At 39.6% G+C, this 20,602-nt stretch overlaps 1 protein-coding gene across 1 annotated transcript in view; it reads left to right on the top strand.

Moving 5' to 3' along the window:
• LOC113021953 (A-type voltage-gated potassium channel KCND3-like) overlaps window positions 1-20,602 on the top strand; it is a 102,546-nt gene that overhangs the window by 1,027 nt on the left and 80,917 nt on the right. Inside the window, exon 2 of the mRNA XM_026166857.2 lies at window positions 338-1,497. Within this exon, the coding sequence (XP_026022642.1) occupies window positions 395-1,497 (1,103 nt within the window). The 5' untranslated portion in view covers window positions 338-394. The remainder of the gene's footprint in view (window positions 1-337; window positions 1,498-20,602) is intronic.

The raw sequence follows: 20,602 nt of genomic DNA, 5'->3' as shown, positions 1-20,602 counted from the left end.
AATTCATTGTGGTCTAAGTCGAACTCGTGCACATTTTATTTTTTTCATAGAAATCAGATTTTACATTTCACACAAACTTTTACATCCACCTTTAGCTGTTCTTTCCATTTTTAGCAGCTCAGGTGGCATTTTGTATAGATGACATTTTCAGATATTTAAACAAGAGACTGCTGAAAGTGAAAGGAGATTTAACAGAGAGGAAAAATGTTTTGAAACTCATAGTAGAATAGGCATGATGGTACACAGCACCTTGATGGTCAGCACTGGTCATTTGGTTGAAGACTGAATGTGTTGCTGTTAATTATCCACATTCCCTTTTTTGTGTTTTCTTCTTCAGATGCCAGATCATTTTCAGGGCAGTTAAGTCTGAAGGTGTGGAAGACTTTGCTTCACAATGGCAACAGGAGTAGCAGCGTGGCTCCCCTTTGCCAGGGCTGCAGCAATTGGCTGGATGCCTGTGGCCAACTGCCCCATGCCTATCGCGCCAAGAGACAACAGCAAGAAACAAGATGAACTTATCATCCTCAATGTCAGCGGCCGTCGTTTTCAGACCTGGAGAACAACATTGGACCGCTACCCAGACACCCTACTGGGCAGTTCTGAGAAAGATTTCTTTTACAACGAGGAAACCAAGGAGTACTTTTTCGACCGGGACCCTGACGCCTTCAGAAGCATTCTCAACTTTTACCGAACGGGAAAGCTCCATTATCCTCGTCACGAGTGCATCTCGGCCTATGATGAGGAGCTGACTTTCTTTGGCATCATACCTGAGATCATCGGTGACTGCTGCTATGAAGAATACAAGGACAGAAAGAGGGAGAACTTAGAGCGGCTGCAGGATGATCAGGAAGAGAATATGGACCTGAAGATGCCCAACATGAACTTCAGAGAGACCATGTGGCGCGCCTTTGAAAACCCCCACACCTCCACCATGGCCCTGGTCTTTTACTATGTCACTGGGTTCTTCATTGCTGTCTCGGTCATTACGAATGTGGTGGAGACCGTGCCCTGTGGTGCTACTGCCAATCAGAAAGACATGCCATGTGGCGAACGCTACACTGTTGCGTTCTTCTGCATGGACACCGCCTGTGTTATGATTTTCACCGTGGAGTATCTGTTGCGCTTGTTTGCCGCACCTAGTCGTTACCGCTTCATGCGCTCTGTGATGAGCATCATCGACGTGGTGGCTATCTTGCCATATTATATTGGTCTAGTGATGACCAACAACGAGGATGTCAGCGGCGCCTTCGTGACACTGCGTGTGTTTCGAGTGTTTCGTATCTTCAAGTTCTCCCGCCACTCGCAAGGCCTGCGGATCCTGGGTTATACACTCAAGAGCTGCGCTTCGGAGCTGGGCTTCCTCCTCTTCTCACTCACCATGGCCATCATCATCTTTGCCACGGTCATGTTTTATGCAGAGAAGGGCTCCAGCTCCAGCAAGTTCACCAGCATCCCAGCTTCATTCTGGTACACTATTGTCACCATGACGACGCTGGGGTGAGTAATAGACATATGCAACCCCCACACATGCACACTGACACAGGTAAATGCATTCACACACAGTTACACGTTGTGGTATATGTGTATTTTTGTTTGTGGAATTATAACAGAGTTGCTTATGATTTTAATAAACTGAATAATTTATGAAAACCACTTTGAATTTCAAATGAGCATTAAGACAGCCTTCCCCCATACTTCAGTACGCTACAGCTTATTTGAAACTGCCAGTGTGATTAATGGTGGGGAGTGTAGCATTTATCTATCAGCACAAACATTCATGGCGTTTTGTTTGCCTTAGTTAGAGCTCTCCAAATAAGAAGACACTGTTTGAATACATGCAATACACAAGTAGATGCTCAGATAATAGATTTGTATTTGTGCAAGGGATGTACAGCTCATGCAGAGCCACATCTTGTAGTTTCTGTTTTGATCAGTGTAAATTCATGGAAAAAAAAGTTTCCACATGTCATTAGGTTGCCACAACCAAAACATTTGAACATTTTTACTAATATTGAAACAAACAGTTCTATTCATAACCCTCCAATTAACTAACAACTCTTTTCCACCTCCACACTCTTATGGCATGACTTCTAATCATCTTTGAATAAATAGTAAGTTTGATTGTTTTCAGAGGACAAACAATAGCTTTTCTACAGTTTTTTCAACAAATTTTCCTTTTGCTAATTGGGGCTAAACCAGGAGCTCCGTATGCACAGCTAAAGCTTCAGTTAAAAAATGCTTTGCAAGCGTGAAATAATTTAACTGCATTATAAAGTGAGATTTTCTTCTGTACGCCTGGAGGCAAAGCGTCCCATGAGGCATCCTCTGTCACCTTTATTATGATTCCACTCTGCTCTTAATCTTTCCTTCGAGCTCGCTGAGATTCTGTGCCATGAATGGCAAGGTGAACTTAAAAGTGTTCCCGAAGTTTGGTCGAGTGTACTACTCTATTAAAGAAGCAGAATTGAAGAATAATTACAAATTCCTAAAAATGCATTCTTCCCTCAGGCTCTCTTTGTAGATAATGCTATGTATGTAAATGGAAAATGTGCTTTTGGAAAGAAATGACATGACACAAAATAATTTTAATGGTTTTTGTGACTCACATGGGTAATGTAAATGTATTTTTGACTATAAAAAACTTTCAAGTGAGCAGGAAACGCGTTAAAGGAAATGCCTATCGTTTTAAGTCTGTCTAAAAGGAATACCTACATTTTATATGTATTGAAAACATTTTTGGCCTCTGTCATTTTTCATTCTCTCCACAGCAACTGTGAAAAGATTCCCACCTCATGTGATTTCAGTGAAAGCAATGCAGGACTCTAAACTTCAGGATAAAAAGACAAAGTTTATATGAGTCTTCAAGAATTTAATAAATTGTGAAAAATGGACTTAAGATAATAATATTCACAATAACTGGTGGTAACCAGTTATTATGAATATTTTTGAAACTTCTATGAGTTGGATTTTTTTTAGAGAAACATTGAAAGATGCTATTACTATACTAGAACTGATGGGTTGGATTTTACATTGTTTGATTTATGTGACCGCAAAGATATGTATTTTCTAATTATCAACAAGTGAGAATCGAGAACTTTTTGAACATTTATTAAAAATACATATGTACTCTACATTTCATTAATTATTTCAGCTCTTTTACAATATTTGATCAACTTAAAAAATAAGGAAAAACTCTAAAAAAATGCCTTACTCACTGAAATTTTACCAATTCTTTAACCAATTATTACAATAATGTCTGTAAATGTAGTGAATTTATAATTTTATATAATGACCACAAGGATAGACATTTTTCTTTCATCATTTGATAAATATAGTTATGTTGTACAGCCCCGATTGCTGGGGGGTAGCCTACTAGCCTTAATAAATTTTTATTTATACATATTTATAAACCTAATAAATAGACATTAAGAATTGTATTTACAACATTAAATTACTTTAACCTACACTGATCTTTATTCCTATCAAGGAATAAAGCTAATAGGTGCTATGAACTACGAATTCCCCTTTTAATTTTTCTGTATTGATTAAGAACAGGAGGCCTCACATGTGAGAGTGACACTGTCACAAGGTGACACTGGTTGTGTCTGCTGTAATGATCTGATTAGATTAGACAAGAAATTATGAAATCTGACAATTGTGATATTCTTATTCTCTAAAACAAGCGTTAAGCAGAAAAGTTTGTGTAACATCCTATTGCAGACCAGTCAGCTTACCATTTGTTATTGAATTGGCCATCCTCATAGAGAAATGCCGCCTTGCTGAGATCTTCTTTGAAATGAAGTCTACATTTCCATAACATTTCTTTTTAAACTGACCAGATGTTCTATGCTGTTCATGTGTCTGACTTGCTGCCCAGCTCATCAGCTCTGTGCAGGTTGCCGTTGCTTCCATCAGTGTACTTTTAGCAGAGCTACTTGTGGGGAGCTTCTGAAATGCAAAGTGGCATATTTGGAGGAATCACAAGCATTAGCTTGACCGACCATGACCTGTTCCTACATCCCAGCGAGATGAAGGCACAAGGTTAGATGAGTTCAAGACGAAAGACACTGTAGTGAAATCATCATTAGAGATGATGCAATCATCATTAGAGATGATTTCACTACAGGAAATCATCTCTAATTCAAAGCAAAGTAACTAACGTTGCACTTTAACCATTTGTTTTATTTATCTATTTGACTACAAAAGCCATATCCTAGCTTTAGTTAGGACTTTGAATTGTACCGTTTGGTGAAAGTGATATTGTTTGTGCAGATATTAGTGCTGCTGGATGAACCAAAGAATGGCTTTAATTTATATGTGGAAGTTTTGTTTTACACATAGAGTTTAAAACCTTATAGAAAAATGGCTTTTTACCGTCTATCAGGATTTATATTGTCTAGAAACTACAAATATTTATGTTTAGTGACATAATAATTTTTATTTTCAAAAATAATTATGCTGTTTATCATTGAGTCATTGAGAAAACCATAAATACTGGATTGGACAGCATGTGTGGGAGCTGTCATGCTGCACCAGATTACTACAGATAACTACACTGCAAATGTCACGAGCTTCTGCCTTTTTCCTAAACTAAAATGAAATTAAATAAATTATGGTTAGATTCCTGGTCAGGAGTCAAATGACATGTTTTGCTAGTCGACCTAAAACTTCCTGAACTAGACATTTCCCAGCTTGACTTGTGGCAAACAGCCTTTTTTCTGTTTTGTTGTATATACAGTATTGTGCGAAAGACAAGCATGGACCATAATAGTCCTGTTAGTCTCTGTGCTGTGTAAAGCCAGACAGACTGCCTGACCTTACCTGTGCAATATTTGTGTGGTTTGCTGTGTGTGGTACAAGTGCTTTCTTTTGTATCACACATACTAAAGGATACAAATGCCAAGGTGAAAGCATTATGTAAATTGTAAACCTGAACAATGTGTTTTCACAAAGACCCATTATGTGTGATGCACAATAGGCAGTGACACTGAGAGTCTATCTACAGCTCTGACAAAGTGAGCCTCATCACTACCCAAGGACAGTTATTTGTAATTGGGAAAACTATCAATTGATGCGCGTTCAAAGCAAACACACGCATCATTTTGTAAGTGCTGAATTCAAGGGCTGAAATTCAATACCTATTACAAAAACTAACATTGGATACTGTTGGAAATAATTCTGCAGCAAATCGAATGTATGAAGTCAGGTAGGGCTGTGCGATATGACCAAAATCTCATATCCCGATATAAGAATTCTATCGTCGATAACGATATAAATCACAAAAATTTAACATTTTCTGTAAATTATGTGAATCTCGGGCAGCTCGACTTGCGGGAAGTGTTTCCAGCTGCGCATCATGTAGCTGGAGTCGAGTGTTTTAACCGATGCATGAAACGATACATTTTTAGACATAAGTTGTAAAGGCCGCCGTTTTCTTTGTGAGTATTTATTACACAGCGTGCTGCGGGGAAAAGCCTGTTCTAACGTTTGAGTCTAAGGTTTATTTTTTAACACCTGGCGGCTCTTTTTTTAATTCTCATCCGTAAATGATCTGCTCTTTCACGTGATTCTGTTTATTTTGAAAGGTCTCAACAGGATCTTGAGCTTTATTGTGAAAGGTTTATGTGGAACATAAACAAGCGGACACGCGATGCTGTTACCGTCGTTGTTGCTAACCACAACAAATAAAAACAGGCACTTGTCTGTCCATAGTGTGGTTATATAAAATATAAGAGAAAGAGAGAACTTTACGAAATTAATATAGCCACTACAGTGACCATCAAAACGATGAAAAAATATTGCCGTAAACAGTTTATTTTGCGACACCACGAAACAAACGATAGCGTAAAATGAAAGATAGATGTTTTTATATCATCATCTGATATATATTGATATATCGAACAGCCCTAAAGTCAGGGTATAGATCAGTATAAAGCTAAACTATACCATACAGTTCATACCATAGTTTATACCATAGGGTTTTGTATAATTGCCTGAAAAAGATCTGTTCAGTATTATTGACTCTGTAAGTAAAAGATTCATTTTAATCTGAGTCATTGTCCCCTGTGCTTTTAGGCAAAGTAACACTGAGATCCGTTGCAATATTGTAAAATATATTATATTGTGTAATTTACTGTATATTGTATATATTTATAGTGTATAATATAGTATATAGTAAATCTTAAAATATTATAAGAGTTGTATTCAGCTTGAGTAATATCATAATCACTTCACCATTCTCTCCTATGTTGAGGTGGGCTGCATGTGTGCAGTAGTACACATCATAGACATCATAGACATATATCAGAATAGATTCACAAACTCATCAAGGTCATTTTGGGCTTTTTAATTATTTCTTTGAAATGTTCTTTTTTTGAGGGTGGAATGATTGTACAGCATATATCTTTAATGACTTTAAACAACTAGAATTTGGCTTTATTTTGTTTTTTCTGTAATCCACACAGGGTCAACTATACGTATAGGCTCAAATATACACATACAATCATTTCAACTTTTAATAAGTGGAGCTGAATGTTCTAAAGTGTCTTTTAATTTGCCAAGGCCAAGGCCTGTTAGCTTCTCGTTAGTGGTCATGGTTGACTACAACTAGCAATTTCTCTTTGTCTGAATGAAAGCGATTTGTTTGTCTGCACACACTAGACTGACCAATTTCAATTTCATTCAGTTTAGTTTTATATAGTGCCAGATCACAAGACATCAATGCACTTAATATTTTAATGACCCGACAAAATTTATGAGTAACACTCAGAACAATGGGACATTCCATGGAATTCATTGAGGCTCTAAGAAGGAGAACTATATATCTACACAAGTTGGGAGAAGGTTGCTTGAAGCCATTTCTATCCAACTGCAGATTTGAGGATCATCTGTACAAACAGTTGCATGTAAGTATAGTTTATCGCCACCCAAATGGTCACCCTCACATGAGAGGAAATTGGTTAGGATGTTCAGGAACAACTCAGGATCTACCAAGCCTTCCATGAACTGCAAACTGCTTGAATACCAGCATTACTGTCCACAATGAAACAAGTTTTGAATTGCCGTGGACTGAGAGGGTCCCAACAAAGGAAGATTCTACTCCAAATTGACACCTTTAAGCTTGACTGAAATTTGCTGCCGCCCATATGGACAAGCCAATTGCCTTACAATAGGTATGTTTGGAAGTGTAAAGGTGACGCTTTAAACCTAAGAACTCTGTACCAACTCTCAAGTATGGTGCGGTTAGGGCCATGCTCATGATAAAACAAGCTAAGGTTTTGGAATGGCTTTCCCAAAGCCCCAACCTCATTCTTTGCAACACACTATCAAACTTAAATAAACTTTACTGATTCATCAAGTCAAATATCCAGTCAGAATTATGCCCAAAGTCTTGCTGGCTACTAAAATCGTCTGATCTGACCTGCACCTTGCGAATGAACATTTAACCATATATTACTGGGTGTATGTATCAGAGACTGTATGTATACTTGTGTGGATTACAGAAAATTCAAAATAAATTCAAACTTGTGCATCCAATTATTATTTGTTAGAGTCATTGAAAATGTATGCTGTACAGCTAATCCACCCTGAAAAAAGAACAGTTTAAAGAAATTATAAAAAAGTGCCAAATAACCTTTACATTTAACCGTATATAAATAACCATACATATAAGGTCATGATGTAAACTTCTAACAAAAACTCTATATTTAAAAGGGGAACCAAAAAACAAGCAAAGACACAGTATAGTACACCCTTTGTTTTTACAGCTTACACCCACACCTATAAAATCAAAGCAAGTCAGGTGAAAGTAGTTCAAATGTTTCTGCCTGTACATCACCCACCCCCCACTCTCTAAAGCTTCTTATATTTCAATTAGTATGGGTAAATATGTACATATGAGTACAACTGCAACTGAACAAACTCACCAGCCTTTCATGAGGCGCAGTGTTCCCTCCTGCCTGTTGCCTGTCAGTCTGTTCACCTACTGAAGGAACATATGCTCAGGTGATGAGGTCACCAATATCCCATCTGTCAATGCATATAAAAAGCTCTGGAGAAGAAAATCTTTTATCTAACACTGTTTTTTTATTCCCTTGAGTTCTGTTTGAACTGGTCTGTTTGATTTCTGAGAAAATCTATCTGCGCTCGTTTATATTTGCTTGTCTGTGTTTTATTATTTATATGTTATAAATGCTATAAAAACCATTTAAAGTGTTTGTTTTCAAATCAGTTTAAGTTTGTATTTCCATTTTTTATTTATCAAAAAAATGCTTTTAGCAGATATTGATATGAAAAAGTTTCTTGCTGTAAGTTTATTTTTATTTTTATCTTTAGGTAATGTAGGTAATGTTTTTTGAGGGGGGTTGGATCATGTGTGGACATAAGGAAAATCAATTGCCCATTGGGCACAATAAAGTTACCATTGAACTTGCAAGCAAACACCCATCTACACTAGCTAACCACACACTTTATACCATATGTTATGTTACTGCCTAGTTAGTTTCATGTTTTAAATGTCAGTAAATGCGCCGCCCTGTGGTCCCTTTAAGTCGATATTTTGTGACAGTAGAAGAAGAGTTAGACAGGAAGTTCATGTTTTCTTGCTATGTTGCTTCGAGATGGCTGCTCCACATTCATGTCCTTCTTTGGGTGTTTGTTAAAGCATTGTCTGTAAGTACTCAATGGAAAAGCAATGAGACACTCCAAGTGTTGTCTTTATGTGTGATGGACCACAGTTAACAAGTTTTCTATGTGCTATTCATATGTAAATGAGATCGCCAGTTCATATGCTAATTAGCGGTGCTAATCGTCATGCTAGCTTCTCAAATGCATTGTTATTGTCATTGGCACAAGTTGTTGTTTACAGTACAGATGAGTAATGTACATTTCCACATATGTTTATTGTTACAGTTTCACAAAATGAAAGAACCAGTAAACTTCTCAAGATCTCATCTATTGTCTGGAGTTCCTGGGTTCATGTTTAGCTGTGTGGATAGCTAGTCAGACTTCTAGCGAGGCCATTTACAGTGAAAAGACAGCACCACAGCAAACATCATAGCTACAGAAGCCACCGCGTGGAGCTACGACCATCCTATAAGCTAAGTAAAGTATACGGGCGGACACAATCAAAGTACAACAAATCCAAAATGTCTGAAAGTAAATCCTCCAAAGCCGAGACAGTCAGTCCGTTCCCACAAACCACCATCAAGAGCAGGTTCGTCAGCTAGCATTGAACTGCTCAGAGCAAGAGCAAAGGCTGAAGCTGCTCAAACAAGAGCCTCATATACAAAGAAAGAAATAGAAATTAAAGTCGAGCAAGCACGCTTACAAGCTACTCTTGACGCGCTGAGAGCGGAACAAGAGAAGGAAGCTGCCATAGCAGAAGCTAATTCTTTAGAAGCTGGTCTACTTGAATTAGGCTTCGAAACACGCAGTGTAGCTTATGGGCCACCCCTATCTGAGAGCAAAGAAAAACGCACTGCGCAGTATGTTTTGGAACAAACAGCTATCAATGCAGCAGAATCAACAGCCCCAGTAAAAACTGAATACAAAGACCCTACACCCGCCTTTCAAGAAATTGCTATAAAAGAAGGAAACAAAACAAACTGTGCTGCTACTCATAACGAACTGTACAAGCCCCCATCCACCAACTACAAAGAGTTTACACCTCTTGTTCAGACACCATATAAATCCAGTTATACTCAGGGCAATGAACATGCCCCGAGCCAACACACTTACGACCTCGCCAAATATCTAGCCCGCAGCCAGCTCATTACTACAGGCCTTACCAGCTTTGATGACCAACCCATGAGTTACTGGGCATGGAAATCATCTTTCAAAACCGCAATAGCAGGGTTAGACCTTTCACCAGGAGAAGAGCTGGATTTGCTGGTGCGCTACCTTGGTAAAGATTCAGCTAAACAAGCCAAACAAATGAGAGCTGTCAATATCAGATGCCCTGAAGTTGGTTTAGCTATGGCTTGGGACAGACTTGAAGAAATATATGGCTCCCCAGAAGCTGTAGAGCAAGCTCTCTTTCAAAAGGTCGACAGCTTCCCTAAAATCACACTTAAAGAGCCTTATAGACTCCGTGATCTTGCCGACCTAATGTTAGAGCTAGAGACAGCCAAGTTGGACGGTTACTTACCTGGCTTGACCTACTTAGACACATCAAGAGGGATCCAAGCGATAGTCAAAAAATTGCCGTACAATCTACAAGAAAGGTGGATGAATATTGGTTCAAGGTACAAGCACGATTATGGCGTCAGCTTTCCCCCCTTTACTGTGTTTGTCAACTTCATTCGCACTGAAGCCAGAACACGAACTGACCCTAGCTTCAGCGTCCACAGCCCTAACCAACCCATAACATCAGAACGAAGACACATGCACGAAAGGTTCTCCAAAGGACCCATATCTGTTCACAAAACTCAAGTACAGGACAAGGCAGATGCAGAAAAGTCTAAGTATGCTGTGAATCCAAATAAACAGTGCCCAATTCACAGCAAGCCTCATCCTCTGAAAAGGTGCAGAGGGTTCAGAGAGAAACCCTTGGAAGAGCGCAAACAGATCCTCAAAAAATTAAACGTCTGCTTTCGCTGCTGCTCATCTACTGACCATTTAGCCAAGAACTGTGAATCAGAAACCACGTGCACTGAGTGTGACAGCAAAAATCACATTTCTGCCCTCCACCCAGGTCCAGCACCATGGGAGTCCAAATCGCCCCCTTCCCCACAGCAAGGCGGGGAGAGAGACAAAGCAGACACCCAAGAAGTCACATCTCGGTGTACTGAGGTGTGTGGGGAAGGAGTGAGCGCCAGAGAATGTTCAAAAATCACACTAGTGAATGTATACCCTGCTGGACACAGAGATCAAACAAAGAAAATGTATGCAATCTTGGACGATCAGAGCAATCGATCGCTGGCACGTTCCCAGTTCTTTGATGTTTTTCAGATCCAAGGAGAGAGTCGCCCGTACATGTTAAAGACGTGTGCTGGACTCACAGGAGTATCAGGAAGAAGTGCTTCTGGCTTTATAGTAGAGTCAGTGAATGGAAAGGCAAGTCTTCCTCTGCCTACACTCCTCGAATGTAACGAAGTTCCAGATAACCGCTCTGAGATACCAACTCCAGAAGCTGCCCAACACCACGCCCATCTACGACAGATTGCCAACTTGATCCCGCCATTAGACCCAAATGCTGACATACTACTACTGCTGGGACGAGACATGCTTCGAGTCCACAAAGTCCGGGAGCAGATAAACGGCCCAGACGACGCCCCATTTGCTCAGAGACTCGACATGGGTTGGGTCGTGGTAGGTGACATCTGTCTCGATGGAGTGCACAGACCCCCACACGTGAACAGCTATAAGACTTTCATACTGGAGAATGGCCGTGCAAGCCATTTTCAGCCATGCAACGGTCAAATAACTGTTAAAGAGACATTTACCAAAGCTCCTGAGCGCAGTCACAGCCTCCCAAGCCTTCCTGTGTCAGGATGTAATGTGGACAGCATTGGTCAGCAGGTCTTCACACGAACAGCGGATGATCACAAACTTGCACCATCAGTTGAGGATATGCAGTTTCTCCAAATAATGGACTCAGAGTTCTATCAGGGCAGCGACAATAGCTGGGTTGGTCCTCTGCCTTTTCGATCGCCTCGACAACGGCTCCCGAACAACAGACAACTGGCCTACGATCGCCTTATGTCACTCCGGCGCACTCTTGAAAAACGACCTGAAATGAAAACACACTTTCTGGAGTTTATGGAGAACATGCTTACCAGAGGACATGCTGAAGTGGCACCAGCTCTCAGTCAGAACCAGGAATGCTGGTACCTCCCTTTGTTTGGGGTTTACCATCCAAAGAAACCCGCCAAAATTAGGGTCGTGTTCGACTCAAGCGCCCCACATGAAGGAGTCTCTCTCAACGACGTGTTGCTAACAGGCCCCGACCTCAACAACAGTCTTGTTGGGGTGCTCATAAGATTCAGAAAGGAGCAGGTGGCCATAACGGCGGACATTGAACATATGTTCCACTGTTGTTGTCAAAGAGAGCCACAGAGACTTTCTCCGCTTCTTGTGGTACAAAGATAACGACATGTCATCTGAAGTTATAGAGTATCGCATGCGAGTGCACATTTTTGGGAACAGTCCCTCCCCCTCTGTCGCCATATATGGGTTGAAGAAAGCAGCAGCGACTGGTGAGCTAGATTTTGGGATTGAGGTGCGGACAGCTTCAAAACCACTGAAATTCTAAACTTGTCTTTTATTAGATCTATTCCGACATCTTTCAACAACCACATTGTCACGTTAGAAATACACAACTTTTTGAGTATCACAGCTCATGCCCAGCTTCAACACAGTGATTTTAATGATGAATACACTTATTCAGTGAAGTACCCTTATAGTTCAGCATAAGGTGAAATGGTTACTGCATTCAATTTGGTTAGCGATCATATTTCTGTGAGACTGCTACAAAGTCCAGAAACACAATATACAAAACAACAAGCACCTTTACAAAAAAATTGGATGTGGGCTATTATGTTATGGGTTGGAATTTTTAAAAAAGCCATTAAGATTTGCATAAAAAATACTCAGTTACCAGTTTCTTTTGCAACAACAACAAAAAATCAAAGTCTTTGATGTTGATAGCCAATAATTGAGTCTGTCAATTATTTATCAGCCGCATTTAAATTATAACCCCAAAGAGCATATATGCACATTCAGATTTTGATTCATTTACACGCATAAGTAGTTATTGCCTTTGATCTTGTCGGGTTTATGACCTGCCTCCCTGCGCCCTCTCCACGTCTTCATGAGCCCAGACAGCACAGCACAGCAGTTTTGGGTAATGGGCTGGAGCTGAGGGAGATGAGGGGGGAAAGGGACTGACTGGCTGTATAATCAGCCACTTTCACTGTCCAGGAACAGGGGTGTTAAATCAACCTCAGGTGGCTGATAAAAGAATCTGGATTGAATCTCAGCAAGGTCTGCTGCCTGCCGCTGCCTGCCGACGCTGGCGCTGTCGGATACGCGGGCACCGGCATCAGTGGGACAGGATCCGAAAGATTGATGAGGAAGGAGAAATCCCTCTCTCCCGCTCTCTTTCTCCCTCCCACTGTCTTTTTCTCCCCTATCCTCCCCTCATCCCCCATGAGTCTCCCAGGGGAACAGCTATTTTGAGAGCACATGCACTGTGTGTGAAAGGGAGTTAGCAGTTTCAACTATAATCTGATACATGATCCAGACACAATGCATGAAAGCAGTCATTTTTACCTGCATGACAGGTGCACTGAAAGCAAAGGTTCACTGGTGAGGTATCATCTCTCCCAAGTCTCCCACACCTCTAAAAACATTATTAACCCAATAATGAGAGAAATATTAATGAGGTGTGCATTGAAATCTGACTCTGGTGTTATAATTAGATTGATTCTCCCAGTTGTAGAGTCCTGGTCCTGGACGGAGGCTTGTTCTGTAGCAGAAAGTGAGAGAAAATGTTGTTATGCATGTAGGTCATGTTCCCATCTCTGCCTTAATCAGTGGCTATATATAATCTGCTTCTTTCTTCAGAGAGACTTTAAGCTCGCTTCCCTCTGTGTTCTCTGCTCAACATCTCTATTAGATAAAGTAGACTGGGCCTAGGGGCCAAAGGCAGGACTAGAGAGTTCAGATGAGTTGTGCTTCCTGTTCAAAAGCGCTCTTTGTTCTAGTATTGGGAAAAATGAATAGGCTGAGAAAGACAAACAAAACTCGCCAAAGTCACTCCTGTCATAGACGTTGCTTCAGTTTTTTATTTTTAATACAGTGCTCAAATTCCTAAACCCCACAACCATAAGCATGCAGACCTGAAGAGGAAACTAATCATTATTTTCATCATCGATCAAGATAGGGATTAATTTTTCAGTGTGTCCATTAGGCTCAAATTACACTGTAGAACCATGAAGGATTGCCTAATGTAAATTTATTTGTCCGTGAAGGTGGGAATTAATTTTTTTTCCACTGGTTACCTTCAGTCCAGCATCTGACGTTGGCTGATATATAAGTGAAGGTGCGTGTGAAACTTTTCAGGAAGGTTCTGCAAACACATTACTTAAATTGGGTTATTTGAGTTCAAACCTCGATCAAACTGACTCAAGTGAAAGCAAATGAACAAATGTATGCCTATAAGGTCCAACCTGTAAGGTGTGGTGGGGTTGGTGAAAAATTTGCAATGGCAGGCACCAGAATAACTTTTTATCTCAGAAAGGAACCGGGTCTCCGTGGCACTGCATTGGCAAGTCACACTTGAACAGCAGAACACAAACAACATAACCAGTGTCAATTCATTAAAAAAGCAAGAAGGTACCACCGTGTGGTTTTCATCCAGCAGTGACAAAGTACCTCTTAAACTAGTGTGTCAGTTGGAAAGTGGGCAGTTTTGTGAAAGACAAATATTAATACAATAATAATATGCATAATGTGGCCTCAATCCAACTAGCACTTCCACTTAGCAAATGCCTTTAATTGTGTTTAAAGGCTAATTATTGATACTGAATTACATTTTCAAGGAGGGAGACCACTTAATCAGTAAAATTAAAACAGCAAAATTCAACCAAAAAACAAATAAACAGCAACAGACTTGATAACTGATATGTGTGTATCATATATTGCTCCAATGCTCCTCTCTGCAAATGTTTGCCTTGAGTGTAAAGTTCAGCATGTGTGTTTGCAATCCATGAAAACTGGGATTCGTTTTTTATGCAATAACAACACATGGCTCAGGTGACAAACCATGTTGCAATAATGACTTCTCAAGGTTCTGTCCCAAGATACCAATCTCTGCACTGCTAGATTTCCTTTTCCAATAGTCAAGTCTGGTTTCTTTGACCTTCACCATGGGGTACCTATTCTAACCAGTCATCCTCATCCCCTAGTCATAATACCATGGTTTCCTGATCTCATACCAGCTGTTTTCTTACGTAAACCAAACAACAGCATAACTATGGCAGGTTCACATCAATACACCTGCAGGTTGATATTTGCAAAATGTGCAAAATACATTCATTGATTTATTTAGTAGTCTTAGGAGGCACTAACAAAATTATTCACACGTCCCCAAAAAGAGCTCAGATCACACAGTGTTTGTCTTTTTGAATGTTATTATTAATAATATTTCAGCATAGGATCACATAAATATTTTTGTTGTTTTGAGCTTTTCCAAAACTCTTATTCTTTGTGCACCCTATGAATATTTCACAAAATCTAAATAGGTTTAATTGCTCAACTTCACCACCGATCCCAAGGGTAATGTTAAATTATAATGAGTAAGTCTGTAGCACTAAGTTTGGTGATGATAAAGAAAGCAATAAAGAAAGCAACAATCTTAGACCTGATTTTAACTCTTAAATCCTTTCTTAGTTCAACACTCAGTTATGTGTAAAGGGATTAATTAACACTGGGAAGAACAAAGCCTCTCATGTTGGGACTGAATTAACAGTCTGTAAAAGAAGCTGAGTATTATAGTTGTTTAAAGACTGCATGTACTATCTGAAGGATTCTTTGTTTTTCCATGGAAACGTGATTATGACTGTGCAAGAAAATGGGATGCGAATTTGATTTCTAGCCTCTGCTTGTTATGCTAATCTGTCTATTTCCCTAGTACTTGCAAATTGTGTTTGCAGTTAATTATGGATCATTGGTAACAAAAGTGGGGAGTTGGATTGCATTTTAGAAAGCAATAAATGTCAATTAATTGTGGAATGTCATACGTTTGTTAATAATGCAGGATCTCTGTGCCAAGCTGAAACAGAACTGGGAGGCAGCGCTTTCTAGTTTCTAAGTGCGATTATTCCTTCACACAAATCATCTGACGTTGTTACAGATTGTTGTAGTTTTCTATGGCAGTCTGCTTTCAGACAAAATTAATGGGCTATTTTGCTGCCTTGCAGAACCCCTGGGGTCAAAATGAGTGCAGCTAGTAGGAAATTAGAAGTATTCCTGCCTTTATCGGGCCAAGATGCTCTTGGAGCCAATTTCCCAACACAAGGCTCTTTAATAGAAACCTTTCTAATGATAGCTGTGGAATTTAATTTAGCTCCAGTACGGGTTCATTTAACACCTAAACTCATTTTAAAGGAATTAAACTTGCAAAGGATAGTGGTCTCTGGCAAGCTTAACAACCCCTACACTCTCCTGACATTTTTCTCTTTCTCTTACTGGGATTGTAAAATGGCCAAAGCTTCGTCCCATATGAAATTCAGATACTAGTTTGACAGCAGGGAACAAGAGAAACTGGCAGGTAACATTGCAAAGGGGTTTTTTTTTTCAAACTATGTTTAACCAGCAGTATGCTTACATCATTTCTCTGGTGGAGCAGCAGCACAGCATAGTGTACAAAAAATTGCTCATCCAATTATCAAGTTGTGTTTTTTCTGCATGAATCATGAGGCAATATATGCAGAAGCAGGATTAATAGTCATACTAACAATCCTCATTATTATCTGTGTACAAAACTAGCCTCACTTTTAGGCTAATGCTTTTAAGAAAAATGTTTGCTTATCCTCCTAAGACCCGAACTCTTCCATGGCATACGTTTAAAAATAAGAGCCACATATGAGGATATTTGTTTAAAATTTTGATAGAACAGTAGCAGTATAATGTCCTCGTAAGTGGATATCAGGCCCTTGTAGAGCAAAATTCAGTATTTTGGTCTAAATAACCCAAAATGTGATGTCCACAGGTCCTAGGAGGTTAAATGCACCAGAAGAAGAGAAGAAGGGTATTCGCTTTTTTACTACGATAAAGCAATTATCCTTGGTTCGAAGATGTTACCTTACAATAACCTATTAAAATACCACCTTAAAGGTAAATCTAACATAAAGTAAGTTCTCACAAGAGCTTTTCTAAATACAAATGATATAAACAATGGTGTATGAAATGCCATAGCTAGAGGACATTACAGGAGTGAGAAGGCTAACGAGCTTGTCAGAGATATAATGTAATACTAAACCCATTAAATTTCTTTTTAATATTGTCAAAGAATTCCACCTACTTCTGCATAACCCAGGTATAAACATCCAGTGACAGGAACACTGGCAGGTAAAGTTATAACCTGGACATTAAACAGTTGTGGAAAACTGGGAAGCTGTTGCTTACTTGCACATCTTGTAGATGCTGAGAAGCATAGTATACTCCCACTAAAAGGATGTTTTTGGCCTGGAACCCCTGAGATACATTCAGTTTTCTTTTTGTAAAAGGTAATAACTACTTCAGTTTGTTCAAAATGATATTTCTTGTGTTCAGTGCTGGCTAGAGTGTCTTAACAACTGCGGCATTTTATAAAAAAAAAAAAATAATTAATACATTTATATTCACAGTTTTGCAACCTTAAACTGAGTTTTTTGTACCATTTCTCTCCCTCCTAAACTTCTCAGTTATTTTTATTTCAAAAGTCAGTTCTTTTATGACACCACTTGCCTAAAACAAGCAGTTGGGGCATTACTGAACAGTCCTTTATCTATCTTCATAGAAATCCAGCTTGAAAAGGCTGAACTATTCACTCTCGTTCTCTGCTGTCCCTGGACTCCAATTTTTTTTCTTTCATCTTCTTTTCTTTCATCTCTTTTTTCTTTCTGGCCCTGATTTTTTTGTGCTCTGTTGCCAGTAAGGCCTGATTGCTTTTAACAGTTGAGCTGCAGTAATAAACATACTGCAGTCCATTCACTATTAGTTTTTAAGCAGTGAGGGGAAAACGTTCTCTTCATATAGTCTGAATATAGCCATAAAAATGATTATTGATACAGCTGAAAACTTCTTTATACAAAAGCTTATTATAAAGTTCTTCCTTTTCTTTCTAGTCATTGCATTTTGAAAACGCTACATTTTTAGGTTTCAAATTTGTTTCATGACAGATTACTTGTAAAAGTCTTTCTGCTGTAAACAAGAGCTGTCAGCGGGCCTCCTTTAACCATGACCTATAGTGCACGCTCTCTCTACCCACTTCCATTCAAGTTGCGTGTTTTGCGTGGAGGTGCCGTGACATTAAGTGTCATAAGTCATAAGTGGGAGTGTGTTACAAAACACTCCACAGAGAGTCTGCCACAGTGCTTCACTTACAGGCTACATATAAACATGTGCTGTTTGCCACGGAAGACGATCCATGCAAGTGTAAAGTGTATGTGACTACCGGTATGTTAACATTTTATAAACTAAAACTGTGATATAGACATAAAGACTATAAGCTGCTGTCTTCACCCAAATGTCCAAGACATGCAGTCACAGATGACCACAGTAAAAAAAGAAATTGATTATCAACCTTAAACCTACCGTGTCCTGGTGACAAGTGTATTTATGACTTCCATCATGGTCAAAATTTGTATTTGTTACAGACAAACAAACACCGAAGTTCAGTAACATACACCTCTCTGGTTCAGCCAGTGCAGGTCATTTCTCCCTCACGCTACTCCAGGTTTCCCTCTCAATGACCACTTGAGAACTGAAGTCTCCCAGATGGAACACTTTCCAGTAACCTACCCTGAGACTCCAGTACTCCAGGTACTCTGAGCTGATGTTTGGCCTGTAAGCACACATGATGCTCAGAGTCCATTCCCTGACCTAAATGGACATGGAAGAAACGCTAACATACACGAACCAAAATGGTTGGACAGAAGTACACCCACCCCTCTTTAGCCACGCCTTGACGTAAACCCGACTGCCTGTATCTCTCAACATTAGAAGCTTGGGCCTCCTCCACCAAAGAGATGAGATCCTACCGGTGGTGAGCCCAAAAGTGGGTGAAGCTATTTGGCTGGGGTTAGGCCTTGTTGGGTAACATTGCACCAGGCAACATAACACCTGGGATCACATCTTATACTATGATAAAACAGTAATTAAGAACACAGACAAACCAGGTGGATTATGTGCCAGTCATAGCAGAAATATGGAGGGATTGCTTTTTTAGCGAGCTGCAGGGACACTAGTGGTGTAACCCAAGGGAAAAAATTACAGCTGATCTGTCAGCTACAATTATGAGAAGTTCATACCTCAGGCTGCACGACCTAAGAGGTGCAACAGCCTGAGGTACGGACCATGAGGTATGGCACCTCTAAGGCTTACAGCCTGAGGGCGAGCAATAAAGCATTAATTGTGATGGATTTTTTGATGATTTCATACTTTTTTCTCTGAATAATCTGGGAAAAACATAAATTAAATATAGTTTTTAAATTTGTTTTAGGTGTGTTTCACAAAGTCAGAATTTCCTTTTAAACAAAAATGGGTTGTCTCATATATGTGGTTTGTTTACAAAGTAAAGTTGCTACAAAGTAAAATAGTTGAAGATCACAATTTTTACTAGGAGCTGTAAACATTTTTATTAGGCCATTTTATGCCAGTGTGAATCTAAATTAAATAAATAATAATTATATTAATATAAATATAAGCTCTAACTCATATGGATTGGAATGAATATATTTTTTAAATGTTAGTTTAACACAGAGCTTCCCAAAGTGTGGGGCCCGCCCCCTAGGAGGGGCCACAGAGCCATTGCAGGGGGGAAAGGGGGAGAAAAAAACTGCTTGGACACTGCTAGCATGGGGCGCCCACACAAACGCAAAGCAGGAAGTGAAGCATCGCTGAATATGTTTCCAAACCAACTTCATTCTAAGCCAAAGACTAGAAAATATGGTGAAGCATATCTGCCCTTTGGTTTCACCTGCACAAGTGCCAAGGTAGGTCTCCCCTGCAGAATTGGGTTTCCCTTGGTCGGGAGCGCCCTGGGCTCTTCAAATCACGGACAAACAGTATCCCACATTCTTGATTTTTAGTTCACAAACACTTCTTGTAATGACTAACTACTCCTGACATTTTGGAGATGTTAGCTCTTTATACAGTAAAGTTACAGTGGGATACAAATAATATCAGGCTGATCCTGCTACGATTTGTTCCCCCTGTACAAATCACGGACAAACAGTATCCTACAGCTGTTTATGTTTTTAAATCCATTTTGCACAGAGAGGCATTTTTTGAAAAATGTATTGATAGCAATGTTGAATATTATTACACAGGAAAAAAACCAACTACACGTAAAATAATCACACCGTGATTATCACACTGCCTTTCTAAATGGAGAGACAGTAACTGCATGTGTATATGCAAGCGTGTAAAACCTGAGGATAGTAAGATTAACAGTAACAGTATTTTGTCTCTATCTGCCATTCTGCATTTCATCTCATGTAAACAATAACGTGGCGCACATGAAAAAAGGCACATACCTTTGACGTTGCGTGATGAACTCTGTATTCCTCGTCCACACATAAACGCAAAAAAGGAGTTTTAAAAAATCTCGGTGATTCAAAACGCCGTTTACGTGTGGACGAAACAGCTGCGTTTTCAAAAATACCCGTGTAGGTGTGGACGTAGCGTGAAAGAGTTAGCAGTTTATTTTATTACTACCTGTAATTTATTGCAGATTACTTGTATTTGCTTAATTGTTTGAATGTTTGAGGTGTGAAATAAACCGCAATCGAGCAAAATATGGGTGTGTGTGGTTGGAGGATGTGTTTGTGCGTGGAGGGGGGGCGCGAACATTTTTCTTGTAAAACAAAGGGGGGCCTAGCAAAAAAAGTTTGGG

The sequence above is a fragment of the Astatotilapia calliptera genome, chromosome 5 (assembly GCF_964374335.1).
Source record: "Astatotilapia calliptera chromosome 5, fAstCal68.1, whole genome shotgun sequence".
In the NCBI taxonomy this organism is placed as follows: domain Eukaryota; kingdom Metazoa; phylum Chordata; class Actinopteri; order Cichliformes; family Cichlidae; genus Astatotilapia; species Astatotilapia calliptera.
This window is presented reverse-complemented; position numbering and strand designations above follow the sequence as displayed.